The 18,189-nt window shown below is 44.8% G+C and overlaps 1 protein-coding gene across 1 annotated transcript in view; it reads left to right on the top strand.

Annotated features, from left to right (window-relative positions):
- DGKH (diacylglycerol kinase eta) overlaps positions 1 to 18,189 on the top strand; it is a 263,268-nt gene that overhangs the window by 204,409 nt on the left and 40,670 nt on the right. Inside the window, exons 14-17 of the mRNA XM_078853169.1 lie at positions 111 to 196; positions 1,948 to 2,047; positions 4,011 to 4,287; positions 5,890 to 6,018. Coding sequence (XP_078709295.1) covers positions 111 to 196; positions 1,948 to 2,047; positions 4,011 to 4,287; positions 5,890 to 6,018 — 592 coding nt within the window. The remainder of the gene's footprint in view (positions 1 to 110; positions 197 to 1,947; positions 2,048 to 4,010; positions 4,288 to 5,889; positions 6,019 to 18,189) is intronic.

Below are 18,189 nucleotides of genomic sequence, written 5' to 3'. Positions count from 1 at the left end.
TAGATCTAATATTTTGGAAGTAATCCCACTTATCTGGGAATATAATTACCACTTTGTGTTAAATGCTAACACGGGTGGAATATGAACACTCATTTTTGCTGCATTTTCAGATATCTGCTTATGAGGATTCAGTTGCTGCTCATCTCACAAAAATCCTCAATTCTGATCAACACTCAGTTGTCATATCATCTGCCAAGTGAGTTGATGATTTTGATGTATAGTGTGTGGGATAAATTCCTGTGTACCATCTACATATATGAACATTATAACCTTTCCAGTAAGCTCAAATTCCTTCTGACTCTTGATCAGCTAGTTTGACCTAACAGTATCCTGATTTACATGTTATAAAGTACAGTTCGTTTCTTTTTATAATTATGTTGTATTGTATAATTATATTGTATGTGTTAATGTAATTTAAACAAATCAATCACACAAAAATCTTAAAGATCATGTAATACAAAAATCACTTAGTTAATTAAGACATTAGTATACTGAGTTAAAATGTAAGCCATATTGTTATTTCTGCATATAAGAGATCTGGTTTACTTAAAGCGGTTTTGTTGTTGTTCATATCCTTTCTTTTAGAAGCACACACATAACCATTGTAGAAGTAGGAGTCTGCAGCTATATGTAATAATTAAATATGAGCTCAAGCCATAAAATTTTGATACCAAATTTGAGCACCTCTATATATGAGGGCACATCTCTCTGGAAATCATGAATCCTATATGAAATGCTAGTGTTCCATTTGACCTTGCTGAGAAAAAGAACATCAGAACGGCCATACTGGGTCAGACCAAAGGTCCATTTAGCCCAGTGTCCTGTCTTCTGAAAGTGGCCAATACCAGGTGCCTCACAGGGAATGAACAGAACAGGTAATCATCAAGTGATCCATCCCCTGTTGCCCATTCTCAGCTTCTGGCAAACAGAACCATGGACAGCTCAATGTGGGCAGGGACCAGGGGAGCAACAAAGGAGCTCCTGGCTGCCTGCTGGGACTGAGTAAGGACTGAGCCTGGGGAGGGCCACAGGAAGATAGTGTCTCCAGAAAGGAAGCTCTGGGGATATGACCTCATACCAGGGCCAGGATTACTTAATGACTGAGCCCAGGGAGGGCTAGAGAGACACCAGCCAAGGGGTGGTGAGACAGGCCCCTTGTGGACTGTATACCTCAGAAGGGGTCCGTTCTGATACACATACACAGTGTGTGTGTGACTCAGCGGAGGGCTGAGTCACTGGAAAACCACCTGGGAACCACTGAGAGGGGTCACCAGAACTGAAAGACTGCAGACACACCATACCAGAAGGGGGCACTCTCGAGAGGTGAGTGCTGGCCCAGTACAGACCCCTGTACCCATTTAGAGTCTCACTGAAGTCTGCATGAGTGCAAGGGTCTGCCCATGTGGAATGATTTGCAGATTGGCCTAAGTCCATAGAGGGAGCACAAGTTGCTATCAACTCTGCTGGTATGGTTGATGATACTGATAATGAAAGGTATGCAAACAAGGCAATAAATAAAAATGACCATGTTAATGTCATCTCAGTTAGAAATAGAAGGGAAAACGGAAGGAAGGAGTAGGGAACCAATGTGTACCAAAAGGCACTGGAGACTTAAAAAGAAAAATATAAAATCTACTTTTAAAAATGATTTGATGGTGTCCCCTTTACAACCAGAATGGTTTACAGTAGTATACACTATAGAGTAATGGTTATAATTGTATTGGTTCGTCCACTTCCACCTGTGAAGTGTGTGATTTTAAAACTTTCACTATAACTTTTTCTTAATGTTCTCATGCAAAAGAAGCATGGGAGTTCTCTTTGAGTTTGGTGGAATTGTAGTAAGAGAACCAAAAATAAGTTAGTAATTAAAAAATACATCCAATAATCAATATTAATAGATGCATCCAGTTCATTTATTTCTATTTTACTCCCTTTTTTTATCCAAAGGATATTATGTGAAACTGTAAAGGACTTTGTATCCAAAATAGGGAAGACCTATGAAAAAACAATGGAAAATGCAGAGGAAGCTGATACCATGGCCATTAAAGTAAGAACTTTTCATAACATGTTTTTTTCCAGCTACTATTAGGTTTTTAAAATTTAATGAAAATTAAAGTAATTCAGGGGACTGGGTATTGTAATTCAAAAGTAGTTTAGGAGACCTGACCCTATTCTCAATGAGGTCAGTGGCTATAAGTTGTTTTTCTTTCCATTAAAGGGACCAACTTTACATTAGAAAACAATCTATTAAATTTACTAAAGATGACCTTTTTTCTTTCCCATTCCACAAAATAAAAACAAGACTCATAGACTTTAAGGTCAGAAGGGACTGACATGATCATGTAGTCTGACCTCCTGCACATTGCAGGCCACAGAACTCCACGCACCCTCTTCTGTAATACACCCCTAACCTCTGGCTGAGTTACTGAAGTTCTCAAATCCTGATTTAAAGACTCCAAGTTACAGAGAATCTACCATTTGCACTATTTTAAACGTACAGGTAACCGGTGCCCCATGCTGCAGGTTCTCTGCCAATCTGACCCGGGAGAAAATTCCTTCCTGACCCCAAATATAGCAATCAGTTAGACCCTGAGCATGTGGGCAAGACCAACCAGCCAGACACCTGGGAAAGAATTATCTGTGCTAACTCAGAGCCCTCCCCATCTAGTGTCCCATCACCAATCATTAGAGATATTTGCTGTTACCAGTATGATGGGACTGCAGCTACATGCCATTGTAGGCAGTCCCATCATACCATCCCCTCCATAAACTTATCAAGCTCAGTCTTGAAGCCAGTTAGGTTTTTTGCCCCCACCGCTGACCTTGAAATGCTGTTCCAGAACTTCACTCCTCTGATGGTTAGAAACCTTCGTCTAATTTCAAGTCTAAACTTGTTGACGGCCAGTTTATATCCATTTGTTCTTGTGTCCACATTGGTGCGTAACTTAAATAACTCTCCTCTCTCCCTGGTATTTATCCTTCTGATGTATTTATAAACAGCAATCATATCTCCCCTCAGCCTTGTTTTGGTTAGGCTAAATAATGGACCCTTGATGTTATTGAAAAGCTTATCAATTGAAAAAAATATTTATTTACTTTTCAGTTAATAGAGAGCATGTATCCTAGTCCAGGGGTTCTCAAATTTCATTGCACTGCAACCTCCTTCTGACAACGAAAATTACTACATGACCCCAGGAGTGGGGACCGAAGCCTGAGCCCACCAGAGCCTTGCTGCCCCGTGGAGGTTGGGGGGAGGGGCAAACCCAAGCCCTCACTGTCCTGGGCAGGGAGGTCGAAGCTCAAGGGCTTCAGCCCCAGGCAGGGGGCCTGTAACATGAGCTTCGGCTTTGGCCCCGGGCGGTAGGGCTCGGGCTTCGGCCCCAGGCCTCAGCAAGTCTAAGACAGCCTTGGCAACCCCATTAAAATGGGGTCGTGACCCACTTTGGGGTCCCGACCCACCATTTGAGAACTGCTGTCCTAGGCATATATTGGGAAAGTGTGTAAAATGCATGGTTACAACCACAGTCATTTGCAGAAATATACTGCTGTTGGAATTGACTTCTCTCTAAAAGGGAGCCAATTAATTGCAATAAAACAATGGGATTGTGAAGAGAAAATAACCAGCTGGAGGAGGGGAGACAATAGTACATATAGTGGGCCAGGCTGAAATCACAGACCCGTGATTTAGGGTGGGTAAAGAAATTAAGAATCTGGTTTGCGAGAGAAAAATTACATAGCAGAAAAAAGAATACTTACTCTGCTGACTAAGTTGCTGTACAATGATGCCTTTGTATTTCAGTCTCTGATATTATTTCTTCACTGTATCCTTAAACAAAACAGAAAACTATTAAAATAGTGTTTAATGAAGAATACAACAAATATCCTGCACAAGAGAAACCATTATCCCAACTTAGACTTTTAGGTCCCCACACTACAATCTGGTAGTTAACTTTTGAATTGACACTCAAGTGATTTTTTTTTCTTTTTGTTTGTATGTGTAACTTTGTTAGTGTTCAGAATTAAATGAGAAGTTAGACCTATTGCTCCAGGCTCTTCACACTGAAGCCCAGGCTACTCCCATCCTACCACGGATCACTCCCCCCATTGTAGAGGAAGAAGTTGAGGAGTTTTCAAGTGAAGAATCCTTGTCTGAAAGCAAGGAACAGTTAACAGACAGCATTGCAAAGTCTTCCACTCAGAAAATCTTCAAACCAAGAGAACAGTTAATGCTGCGGGCAAACAGTTTAAAGAAGGCAGTGAGGCAAATCATTGAACAAGCAGAAAAAGGTGAACATCAGTAAGGGTTTACTTGTTAACCATAGAGTGTCACTGTTTCTGTTGCATAAATTTCCATTGTTAATATTTGATTCCCATATTCTTACATAAATGCAGTAGATGGTTGTTATAAGCTATCTGGCAAGACATGCCCTGTGTTAGAATACTCCTATCCTATATATATATAGAGAGAGAGGGAGGGGAGTATTCTGTCTGTCTGTCTGTATCTTTATACCATATTCATTCCTGTGCTATCTGATAGACAAGATGGAGTCCTTAACATGACATTTGTTTGCTGACAAAGGGAGTAGCTAGTGGAGATGTACTCAACAATGTAAGAAATCTCTACCAAGTACCACTTTCTTTGCTCCTTTTGTCATATTGGTCTGAATTCCTGAGAGGAGTACAAGCACGTATGCTTTGGGTTTTGTTTTTTAAATTTGCAGAAATAAATGGCATTCCTATTTTTTTCTTAATCTTGCCCTAAAACTACTTTCTAAATTTATAGTTACTGAATTCATTTTCTTATAGAAAAGTCTTATGGTGTAATTTAGCTTACAGGAATACTTTTCTTTAAAAATGAAGAAATTGGATGCCAAAATTGGGTGAAAGTAGCAATAAGATTGCATAGTTGATCACCAGAAGTCAGGGACCCACTTCTCCAGGTGCTACATGTGTACAGCTTCCATAGGTGTCAGAGGGATTAGCTTGCATGCAGCGGCTGGGAAATCAGGCTTCTTAGTGCTAAGTTTTGCCTTCAACAGTAGTGTTAATTTACCTGTGTACACATAGGTACATATATTTTCTGTTCCTATTTTTCTGATTAAATGTGTAGCTTCATATGTTGTATATCAGCAAATGTTTACTTCAAAATGGACAGGATGTGACAATGTCTGAGTGTTCTCTTCAGGTTCCTCATAGCATAGGTAGGCTACATTATATAACTATAATTCAGAGTTTCATTTATTTAAAAGTAAAAGAGAAAACTTTTGTTTACAAAATTAGTGAGGTTTACAAAAATGTACTTGTAGCAATGCGCCTGCTTTGCACTGAGTCTCACAATTACTGTGGGTATTTGTGAATGCAGGTGGCCAGCTTTACATAACTAGCCTTAAGCATGCTCAGACACTATACCTGATTGCATGCACAAATTAAGCACACAGTTGTGTGCATGTAATTTTGAAAATTAGACCCAAAATGTATTCTCAGAATATACAGTGATATTAGAAAATTTGACCCAACTATATAGTGTATAACTGGGCTAAATGGGATTTCTGATGTAATATGTTTTGTTTACTTTTGTAACTCTTCTCCTTCAGAAAGAAAAGTACTGAAAATTATCAGCAGGAAGCTTTGCCAAACCATCATAGAGTTCCATTTTTAAAGTATTATTATCGATATGGTGGTGAATCACCTCTCAGTTAATTTTTTTCATTATCACTGGCAGAGGATTGGTAAACTGCTCTTGAACTGATTAGGCAGAACGGTCCTTTTCTTAATATCTGTATGTCCTAAATTAGTGCTACAGAAGTAGGATGTTAATTTTCTACAAAAGCTTTACATATGTGTATTTTCTCTGAAGAAATTTTAACTATTTTTCCTCCTGCTATTCAGTTGTGGATGAACAGAATGCTCACACTGAAGAACAAGTGAACCAATCCCCTATAGAATATAATAAGGAATTGGATGAATCCAAAGAAGAAGAAAAAGAGGAAGATACAAAGGAATATGAATCTCCGACAAGTAAGTAAATCCAGAATAAAATTCTTTAAAACTCTATAGAGTATTACTTCTATTATGAAACCAAAGTAGTGACTTCATAGTTAAACTGGTTAGACAGTTTCCATTATTAGCCTGATTCTGATGCACATATACACCCTCCACTTTTTGGGAAAAAAAGTCGTCTTTGTGAGTAAACTGTCCTATATATCTCTCGATAGCAGCCATCTTGAACTTCACCTGGCTTCACTTGTAGTGGCTCTTGAAACCGGTATGAAGCCTGAAAGTGGGGCTCAGTGTTGTAAGCTTTGATTGTTGTTTTTGCAAAGCTTATAACTTCTTTGAGGTATCGTATGGTTCTGTTCTGTTGTTTTGACACCTTCCTGAGAAACAGCAGAGTGAAACCTTCCTGCACCTGATATAAGTTGAAAAGATCAGTGCAGGTTTATATGAGACAATCATCTGTTAGAATTCGTGTTCTCAACAGGTCAGATTTTAGTTTCAGATGGAAACTGCTGAAGTTTTTAATCCATAGGTGGGAGGCGGGTGAGTTTAATATGATGTTGGAACCTTAATTGTTAATATCCTGAATTTCTGGCTTTTTTTTTTTTTTAAACTATAGCATTCTGTTAATGCTAGTTAATGGATGCAACATTCACAACCCTAACTTTTATTTTTTTCTATGTGGGTATCTTTCCAAACCTTTGTTTCTCTATGTGGTATTTGGGCAGATGACATGCTAAGAATCCAGAATGTGCCCTTTGGAGTCTGGGCCATATTCATCTACTTTGGTATCCTTACTAGGACATCATAACTATATAACAGAAACCTGATTTTATGTGCTAGATCTGTATTGTTGTTATATATTTTAAAGAGGGAACAAAATGTTACTGAAATTGGCACAAACGGCAATAAATAAGTGTGCACTTACCAGAGAGGCTAGGGTTTTGAAGGACTGAATGGGCATGGAAACGAACTTGTTCCGTGTAGGTGGTTCCTTTTAAAGCAGGGTTAGAGCACAAAGAAGGGCTAATGTGGGAAGCTTCTGTTCCTGCTGCCTGTGCTGAGCCCTTTTGAGAGGATTTCAGACTCTAAGGCTGGAAATTTTTATGACCATTACGTTTAAAGTTTAATTATAGTTGTCAAGGCTGAATCCCAACTCTGTCACTTTGAGTGTAGGAAGTGAAGCCCTCAAGGATTTTAAAAATTAATACTTGCCACTCCAGGCTTGTATTAAACTCCCATGGTTACAGCTTCTCTCTGACCTTGGCTTGGTAAACGCTGCCACCACCTATGTGCAAAAAAAAACCCTTTGAACTGAGGAGGGAGCACTTGGAAATTCCTTCCTGTGGGGTACCCTCAAGCTATTTCACACACCCCTCCCCACCCCTCAGGGAAGAGCTGAGAAAGAAAACAAAGGAAATTAGCTGTGGCTACCGGCTAATCAAACCACATGCACAAACCTCTTAGGACACCAAAAATCCAGTCTGTTCTTAAAAAAGGTAAATTTTATTAAAAACAAAAAGGAAAAAATTACATCTGGAACTTAGGCTTTTGCTAGATTTTAAAAGAGCAATTCCAAAAATCAAGCACCCAAAATAGCTTTCTTGGGGTTACAAGCAAACAAAAGCACAGTGTGGTTAGCACAGAGGGGTCCACAAGCCAATAATAAATAAAAGAAATAACCCTAATCACGTCTAGCTAAACATTCTGATCTACTTACACATTTGGAGTTCAGATAAATAGTTCTAGGCATGATCTGATGATTTATGATCATTCTTGGCTTAAGCTACTTATAGCATGGCTGTTCTGATCCTCCAGCCCAGAGAACAACAGACAAAGGGAAAATTTATTTTCCAATTTTAAAAAGTTTTACCTTCCCCTTGGCTCTTTTGGTCAGGTGCCCACTTTTTTTTTTTTTTTTTTTTTAACCTGGGGGACTTTTTAACCCTTTACAGGTAAAGCAAGTAAAGAACAGCTACCAAGAGGGATTTTACAGCTAACTGGTTGGCTGTGTGTCCATCAAAGGGAGCTATCGCCCGCCTTTATTTATCACAATAATAAAGAATGAAACTTAGAATTTTATTTTACTTATATTGTTAATTAATTGTTGGTGATTAGGTATTACCTTTAGAATGGGGATGTACCATGTGCTGGGGCTCCCCATTGCCATACTTGAACAGAAATGGGCTGAGTTGAATTATTTGGAGGTGGACAAGCCAAAGAGTCTGTTATGTTAGGAAAAAATATTTTTCTAAGAAGTCTCTGCTTCATATACAGAAACTTGTGCTGAATTTGTTCTTCCACAAATTCTGCTCTTAAAATAATGGAGGGTTGCATATCAGAACCACAGTATTTAAAAATAAATATGTAGACCTTTATTTAAAACAGCATGTGCAGAGTTGAGCATCCTCGTTATAATAACATCCTCGTTATTGCAAAAAGAGAGAGACGAAGCTTAACCTAACTTTGTGGTAGTTTGCATTTGCTGATTTCATGGCCGATAAACATTTCTGTTAGATAGGAATAGCCAACAATACTGAACTTGTTTGTGCATCAAATAACCATTGCTTCCTAGAGTAATACTAGTGTACTTATTAGGAAGTTGTATCAGTATTCATACATCTAATGTGTGAAGTGGAGTACATGTTAATATTGTCAGTGGGAGATGGGTATTTCAGGAGAAACCATGAAACATTAATTCAATTACCTGCGATGAAACATCGGTTTTACTCATGAGGACTGTGTTCGTTTTTATCAGATCAAAACTTTATTTTTATTGCAGCTTATCCCCATGAGTCTCATCTGTCAAATAAAGAGCAGCTGTTCTGCTGATTTTTCTTTTAATGCTACTGCCTTGTTCCTGAGTACCGAGAAAACGAGTTGTAAGAATAGCACTGTGAATTTTTGAGGAGCATTATGCAGAGTGAAAGATAATTGTGTTCTGAGTATTATTTGCTAATCCTCTGAGATTCTTCCTCAGTTGCTTTATGAAAGTAGTATTTTCCATGCATTAATTACCTTAGTCTAAATAGATAATAATGTTTAATTAGATAAAATTTGAATATCATTTTCCATCTGTATTTCTGTTAGCTCCCTAATACTTAAGAATGGTGTTTTGTCATACACACGAGAATCATGTTTTTGTGTTGATATTATGTCCTTCAACATCATCTCCTTATAACGTCTGTAGTTAATTTGTGAATTTTTAGAATTGAAAGCCAGAAGGGACAGTTAGATGACCTAGTCTGACTTCCTGTGTATCACAGGCTATAGAGCCTCACCCAATTACCCCTATGTTGAGCCCAATAACTTGAATTTGACTCAAGTATATCTTCTGGAAATGTATTTAGGCTTAATTTTTCAGGATGCTGGAGAACCATCACTTAATTGGTAGTTTGGTCTAATGCTTAATCACCCCTCACTGTTAAAAAATTGTGCTTTATTTCTAATCTGAATTTGTCTGGCTTTAACCTCCAGCAGTTGGTTCTTGTTATAACTTTCTCTACTAGATTTGATACCCTTTACATTCTCCATGTGAAGGTACTTACACTCCATAATAAAGTTACTACTCAGTCTTTGTTTGATGAGCTAAACAGATTGAGTTCTTTGCGTCTCTCACAGTAAGGCATTTTCTCCAGCCCTCAAATAATTTTTGTGACTCTTTTCTGCACTCTCTTCAGTTTGTCAGCATAATAATTCACCCATATGAAATGCAGGACATTTTAACATTGTTCTGTTTGTAATGTGCAAGATTATATTAACTGTTGACTTTTTATAGTATATTTTCTGTGAACTTTTTGAAACCTTGATAGTGCAAATGGTGAAAGAAAATGTTCAGGTCAGCTGATTTCCGTGGGCTTTTTTCTTTTCCGAGTACATGGAGGTCAGCATGGTTCAGGCCATCAGAAGTTGAAGTAGTTTGGACATGTACAGTAAACTGCGGAGGAGATGACCAAGAGCTATCAGGAGTGTGATCATCTTCTGTCTATGCAGGCACACAGAAGTGCTATGCCAAATGCCAATAGGTGTTACAAAATTGCTCTTACCAAGATCACTAGTGACCTATTCCTGGCCATGGCTAAGCGCCTCTTTTCCATCCTTTCATCTTTGATCTATCCACTGTCTTTAACACTGATAGTTTGATGGACTACTCAGCTCCTCTACATAGTGTGATGTCTTATTGATCCATTCTCCTCCATTCTATTAGCAGTTACTTCTGCTGATCGCTTCCATGAGTTTGTGGTCTTTGTGAAGGGTCAGCTCTTGACTGGTTTCCCTTACCAAGCCTTTTGATATCAAGAGACGGGACCTCAAAAGGCTTTCTCTCCCCTGTTGAGTTCAGTTTGGTTTTGGATGAGGAAGGTCAGTACTTCTCTGATTTCCCAGAAACTCAATACCTGGAAGCTCTCTTGCCCCCACATCCTAGTTACTTGATACCACTGTTGGCAGCCACTGTCAATGGCTAACTTAGGGATTTTAATACAATAATTTTAATCACTGTCAATGATTAACTTAGGGATTTTCTACACAGGAAGTTGTACCAGTATACAGTAAGTACTGTATGAATTTAAACTGCTACAGTTATACTGGTATAACTCTCCAAGAGGAAACTTTTATTCTGTAAAACTGTGCCTTTTTTCTCGTTTATCTTTATGTTGTTTTAGAAGCAGTTTAAGCTAAAATGGGAAGAGCCACTCTTATTTTGGAATAAGAGTGTCTTCATGGGGACTCGCAGTGGTTTAATTGTATCTGTACAATTATACCAGTATAACTTCATGTGCTGAGAGGCCTTTAGAGAGAAGGATGCTGACTATCCTCAGTTATGCAGAGGTTTTCCCTGTCCTCAAGAAATGGAGTGAGATTCCATGCTGCACATCTAAGGAGCCTAGCGGGATGTGGGGGGCTAAGGTGTCTTTAAGCCTTCTTTGCGCTTTTCCAAATCTTGGCTGCTCCTGGGGTCAGAGCAGCCACGAGGACCATTTACAGCCCTGGGAGTTATTTCTAAACACGGGATAGAACTTCACCAGTGTATTGATGATACACAGCCTAATATCATGTATTGCACATAGACCTACTAGATCTGTCTTGGCTTGGCGAACTACTTGACAATAGTCAGTTCCAGCTGGATGCACTGGAATTATAGTAGTTTTCTGTCCTCAACCCTGGGAAGATTGAAATCTTGCTGGGGTGGAGGGTCATCAGTATGTGACACCTTCCTGTTCTCTACTATTCCCATTTAGCGAGGTCTTGTTTGGAGGTTTTAAAACAGGTAGTCTTTTTTGATCATGTCCTAAGAGATTGTATGTAGCAGAAAGCCAAGCAGGAGGGAACTGAGGAAGGTTCTAGCTGAAATTCTACAGTCACGTAATGAGTAGCTTCAGAAATAATAGTATTTTTGTTAAACTAAAAAAGTTTCTTATCGTGTAAGTCTTTCTGGATACTTCAGTACTGCTACATGGCAGCTTTACTCTGGCAAACCATGTTTTGGGCATGGGTAGGAGACATTTATTTATTTTCCCAGTTTCTTGTGCTATACCCCAATTTATCCCATTCTTCATCGAGTGCTTGTTCACGTCCATTCCACATTATGTGTGCATGCGTTGCATGCACAAGCATCGGAAACTTTTCCCCTTAGCGGCGGGACCCCCGAGTGGTGCCACTGTGCCATGCATATATACCCCTGCTGCCAACCGCCTCCAGTTCCTTCTTACCGTCCGTGAGGGCATTGGAACAACCTCTCTCTCTTGTATGAGAGCAGTCCTTTAGCCTTTCTCTTATAGATAGCTGTTATCAGTTAGTTAGCATACCTTTGTTGTGCACACTTAAGTGATTAGGTGCTTGGAGGCTTCCAGCACCCGCTCCCGGCCGGACGGGTAGGAAGGCGCGGACGTTCCCCGCAGAGGAGGCCGGCACCTTCCAAGGCCCCGAGCACCGATAAGAGCGGGAAGGCCGCTGTACCGGCCCTGGCACCGGTGGCTCCAGCACCACAAGTCCCACCGAGCCCAGTCCTAAGTGAGCTCAGTGCAGATGACGGGCTCGAGGACTTAGTGGATGCCCTCCACGCCTGACACCTTTGAGGTGGCAAAGGACCTCATTGAGCTGTTGGCGACGAGCCCCCTCCTGTACAGGGAGAATCCTCTGGCACCCATGCCACGGGTGCTGTCGAGGAGTAAGCCGGAAATGGTGTGCCGTTTGAGGACGCCATCCTGGCACCGCTCCCGGAGTTGGTCCTGGTCGAGCTCCTTGTATGCGGACTCCCAGTTACCCACGGGTCAGAAGGAAGTCGCGGTATTGGGAGTGGATTGGCGCGAGGAAGTAACGAATGAGGCATGACACTCCCCAGCACCAATTGGAGACTGGCACCAGGAAGAGTCGAGACGGCCCTTACTGGAGGACTCCCGCAGGTGCCGATCCCGGTCCCAAGAACGCCGGCCCTGGTCCGGATCCCGGTCCTGGGGATATTGGTACCGGTCTTGCTCCCGTTCTGTTAGGAGCCGCTTGTCGATCTCTTGCTGGCACAGATCATCGGCACTGCCGTGGCCTTTGCAGTTGGCATTGCTGCAGTCCGGCGCCGACTCCAGCCTTTGCAGTTAATCGCACTGTGCTCTGGACAGCAAGGACCCTCAGACGGGGTGGCACCCCCAATGGGGGCCAACAGGTCACTGGCCCTTCTGGATTCCTTGGGCCTATCAACAGCTCCAAGAGGCTCCATCCAGGGCGAGCTACTTGGTGCAGTGCTCCTGGTCCCTGCAACCACGCCCGATGGCGCTGGAAGCTACAGTATCCAGGCCTCCAGCATCCCCCCAGAGTAAACTGGAGAGACCAGCACTGAATCCGGTGCAGCCCTGAGGTCTCCCGAGCTGGAGGCCCCTCCCGCGGGAGAAGGGGAGCAGGAGGACCAGCCAGAGGGGGTTGAGCAGCTGCTAACCTCCTCGTAATCCCCGGATGAGGCGGTGGCAGGAACAGTGGTGTCTGGCCCTCCACCCATAGACCACAGAGCCCACCAGGAGCTACTGCGTAGGGTCACCCAGAACTTGGGTCTGCAGGCTGAGGAGATGGTTGAGCAGGAGGACCCCATGGTGGACATTTTGAGCCCCGAAGGTCCATCTAGAATAGTGCTCCTGCTCATTAAGACCATCCAATTGAATTATAAGACTATATGGCAGACCCTGGCCTCCAGCGCTCCAACGGCCAAGGGTGTGGAGCACAAGCCCCGTCAAAGGGCTACGAATTCTTATTTTGCCACCCAAGTCCGTGCTCACTGGTGGTCTTGGCGGTGAACGAAAGGGAGCGCCATGGTCAACAAGCCCCGGCACCTAAGGCCAAGGAGGAGAAACGCCCGGACCTTTTTGGCAGAAAGGTGTACTTGTCGGGGGGCCTTCAGATGAGGATTGCTAACCAGCAGGCCATTCTCAACAGGCATAATTTTAACTCCTGGGCAGCGGTGGGGAAGTTTTAAGGACAACCTCCCACAAGGCTCCCAACAGGAGTTTACGGCCCTGGTGGATGAGGGCAAGGCAGTGGCTAAGACCTCTCTCCAGGCCGCTCTGGATTCAGCAGACACGGTGGCCAGAACAATCTTGTCGGGGGTGGTCATGAGGTGCTCGGCGTGGCTGCAGGAGTCACGCCTGCCACCTGAGGTCCAGAGTACACTTCAGAACCTCCCCTTTGAAGGGTCCAGGCTTTTTTTGGACCAGACAGATGCAAGGATGCATAGCCTCAAGGACTACGCTTAAGTTGCTGGGTATGCACACCCCAGTGATGCAGAGGAAGCCCTTTAAGCTGCAGCCTTCCCCTCAGCATCAGGACCAGCCTCGTCATAGGCATGAGCCTTACGGTAGGCAAAGCAGGGATAACAGGCGACGGCGCAATAATAACAATAATAATGTGCAGGGCCAGAACTAAGATCAGCACAAATCCCAGCTGGGCACTAAGCCAGGCTTTTGAAGGTGCGCTCGAGGACAGCGTACCAGACCAGTCACCGGATCCATCCCCTTGTTTCCTGAACCGCCTGTCCCATTTCTCGCGAGCGTGGTCCAGCATTACGTCGGACCGTTGGGTCTTACGCATGGTACGGAATGGGTACTCGCTGCAATTCTCTTCCCTCCCTCCCACCCCCCTGCCCCGTCCCTCTTCAGGGACCCCTCTCATGAGCATCTCCTAGAGAAGGAGGTTCACTCGCTGCTACAGGTGGGGGCGGTAGAGATGGTGCCGCATGGCCTAAGGGGGAAAGATTCTACTCCAGGTACTTCCTCATCCCCAAGGCCAAAGGGGGCCTTCGTCCCATTTTAGACCTGCGAAAGCTCAACAAGTTCCTGGTCAAGGCCCGGTTCCGCATGGTGTCTCTGGGCACCATCATCCCTTCCCTGGATCCGGGAGGCTGGTATGCTGCCCTCGACGTGAAGGACGCGTACTTTCTTGTCGCCATCTACCCAGCTCATCAGCGGTTCCTGCGCTTCACCGTGGGCCAACAGCATTACCAGTTTGCGATTCTCCTGTTCGGTGTAGCTGTGGCCCCACGGGTGTTCACGAAGTGCATGGCGGTGGTGGCAGCCTTCTTACGGAGGCAGAGAATCTGGGTGTACCCGTACCTCGACGATTGGCTCCTGGAGCGTTGATCCGAAGCAGAAGTGCGGGGCCACGTGGAGGTGGCCCTGAGATTGTTCCACGAGCTGGGGCTCCTGATCAATGTCCCCAAGTCCACTCTCGTGCCCACGCAGAGAGTGGAATTCACAGGGGCGGTCCTGGACGTGGTGCAGGCCAGGGCAAGCCTTTCCAGTATCCCGCTTCCGAGCTATCCAGCAAGCGGTGGCCTTCCTGCGCCAGTTTCCAACGACAACGGCCAGGTGCTGCCTGCGGCTGCTGGGCCACATGGCAGCATGCATGCACATGGTCAGGCATGCCAGACTGAGACTCAGGACTCTGCAGGCATGGCTCGCTCGGATATACCGCCCAGGCAGGGACCCCCTGGACTTGATAGTGACAGCCCCAAGGGACTTGCTGGACTCCCTGCTGTGGTGGCAGTCCCATCCTGTGGTTTGCAAAGGCATCCCCTTTGCCGCCCCACAGCTGGACCTGATGCTGGTGACAGACGCATCAGACCATGGATCGGGGGCTCATCTGGGGGACCTCAGGACTCAGGGCTTGTGGAACGGGGCAGAGCGGTCGCTCCATATCAATGTGAAGGAGCTCAGGGCAGTTCGTCTCGCCTGCCAGACCTTTCACGCCACTCTGAATGGTCACAGCGTGACAGTTCTAACAGACATCACTACTGCCATATTTTATATAAACAAGCAGGGCGGGGCCCATTCCTCGCTGCTCTGTCATGAGGCTCTCCTCCTCTGGGACTTTTGTATAGCCCTCGCCATTCTCCTTCAGGCGTCCTATCTCCCGGGGGTGCGAAACGAACTGGCGGACTACTTCAGCAGGTTGTATCACATGCACAAGTGCACGTTCAGAGCGGACGTCGTGCTTTCGCTCTTCCGCAGGTGGGGGTTTCCCCGGGTAGACCTGTTTGCCACCAGGGCCAATGCCCAGTGCCCACGGTTCTGCTCGTTCCAGGGCCACAGCCCGGGCTCAGTTGCAGATGCATTTGTGATCCCGTGGGGAAGGGGCTTGATGTATGCGTTTCCCCAGCTCTCCTTGGTAGGTACACAAGGTCCTGCTCAAGGTATGCAGGGACAGGGCTGCAGTGGTCCTCATCGCCTCGGCGTGGCCCCGCCAGCACTGGTACACAACGCTCCTAGAGCTGTCGGTGGAGGCCCCTGTAGTCCTGCACCTACACCGGGACCTCATCACGCAGGACCGTGGGCGGCTTCTCCACCCCGAGCTGCAATCACTACACCTGACGGCATGGAAGCTCTGTGGCTAAATGCCTTGGAGAGCCAGTGCTCCCTTCCTGTGCAGCAGATTCTGCTTGGCAGTAAGGAACCCTTTACCAGGGTTACCTATATGGCCAAGTGGAAAAGGTTATCCTGTTGGTGTGAGCCCCAACAGGTGCAGCCGTGCCAGGCCCCGGTGCAAGCCATTCTCGAGTACCTCCTGCACCTCAAGCAGCAGGGGCTGGCCCCGTCCTCACTTAGAGTGCACCTGGCGGCTATCTTCTCCTTCCGTCCGGGGTTTTCGGGGGCTTGGTGTTTTCCCACCCAATGGTGGGACCGTTCCTTAAAAGATTGGAGAGGATGTTTCCATACTCACGCCCCCCAGTCCCTCCTTGGAACCTTAACTTGGTCCTCTCTAAACTCATGGGACCCCCGTTTGAGCCCCTTGCTACCTGCTCCCTTCTCCACCTTTCCTGGAAGATAGCATTTCTGGTTGCCATTACCTCAGCCAGAAGGGTGTCCGAGCTGAGGGCTTTCATCTCTGAGCCACCACATACAGTGTTTCACAAGGGTAAGGTGCAGCTCCGACCGCACCCCAAGTTCCTCCCTAAGGTGGACTCGCAATTCCATTTGTGCCAGGACATTTGTCTGCAGGTGTTTTTTCCAAAACCCCATACGGACCTGAGTCACCGCAGCTTACACACCCTGGATATCCGTTGAGCGCTAGCATTCTATTTGGAGCGCACCAAACCCTTTCGTAAATCTGCGCAGCTGTTTGTGGCGTGAGAGGATGAAAGGCCTCTCAGTGTCGGCGCAGCAGATCTTGTCTTGGATAACAAGCTGCATCCGGGCATGCTATGAGCTCGCAGGTGTTCCAGCTCCGATGGTCACAGCCCACTCGAACAGGGCGCAAGCGACTTCCACGGTTTCCTGGCTCAGGTCCTGATCCAGGAGATCTGCAGAGCAGCCACCTGGTCCTCGGTGCACACCTTCACGACCCACTACGCGGTCAACCAGCAGGCCAGAGAGGATGCAGCGGTTGGCAGAGCGGTCCTCCTAGCAGTTCCGTAACTCCTACCCTCCTCCAGAGGTAAGCTTGTGATTCACCTAATGTGGAATGGACATGAAGAAGCACTCGAAGAAGAAAAAACGGTTACTTACCTTCTCGTAACTGTTGTTCTTCGAGATGAGTTGTCCATTCCACCACCCACCCTCCTACCCCTCTGTCAGAGTCACCGGCAAGAAGGAACCGGAGGGGGTCGGGCGGCAGCAGTATATATATGCATGGCACAGTGGCGCCACTCGGGGGGGCCCCGACGGGAGCTGCTAAGGGAAAAAGTTTCCGACGCTTGTGCACGTGGCGTACGCGCACCTATTGTGGAATGGACGTGAACAACACCTCTCAAAGAACAACAGTTACAAGAAGGTAAGTAACCGTTTTTTATGACATTACAAAAGCAACATGCTCTGGCGGCTGTGGGGCTCCATTATTATAATTCCCTCCTGGTATGATTTCCAGCAGTGGGCTTTTGTCATAGCTTACTAGTACAGAATGCTGCAGCGTGTTTCCTTAGTGATTTAAGAAGCCGTCACTGTGTAATACTCCCATCCTGCGTTCTTTATTTATACACTGACTGCCTGTAACATTGTGGATGAATTTTAAACTGTCACTGTTAGAGCCTTTAATGTGAATTTCTACTCTGAAAATGACTATCTAAAATGGTATCTCTTTACTTATCTTTATCCCTTCTCTGTGGCATAGTGAGTATATCTGCTCACTTTAGCGACAATAATACATTTTTACTGCTGTTGCTCCTGCAGACACAACACAGCTGAGAGAGTCTGAGCTGGATTCTGTTTCCAGTTTGTGCATCATTAACAAAATTGTTTACTGAAGTCCAGCTACCTGGCTAATCAGTCAGACCTATGTAATTCCATTGACGTTAAGAGGTTGCACAAGTGTCACTGAAAGTATAGTCTGAAGACAGTGTGGTTACGCTGCTGATGAGCTTAGCTTTCAGATCCCATGCTGACTTTGCAAAGCTAGTCATTAGAAAACACCTTCCCCCATCTCTTTTACTTGTAAGTGGATCATGTTTGACCTAGATGTCATGTAGAGACAATAAATATAGACCCCCTACAAAGCCATTTTATTGAGTTGCTTGTCAGAGCAGGACCATATTTTTGACTGTAAGCCCAGCTAAGTTTGATCTCCCCTTTGAGTCTGCACCTAGAGCTGATGTAATGATCATGTGCTAGGTCCCAGTTCAGGAAAGCACTTTAACTTTTAAGCACACGCTTCTGTCCCATTGAAGTTAATGGACATAAACACATACTTATGTATTTTTGCTTAAATTCTTTCCTGAACCAG

This window comes from Lepidochelys kempii, chromosome 1 (assembly GCF_965140285.1).
Source record: "Lepidochelys kempii isolate rLepKem1 chromosome 1, rLepKem1.hap1, whole genome shotgun sequence".
NCBI lineage: Eukaryota > Metazoa > Chordata > Testudines > Cheloniidae > Lepidochelys > Lepidochelys kempii.
This window is presented reverse-complemented; position numbering and strand designations above follow the sequence as displayed.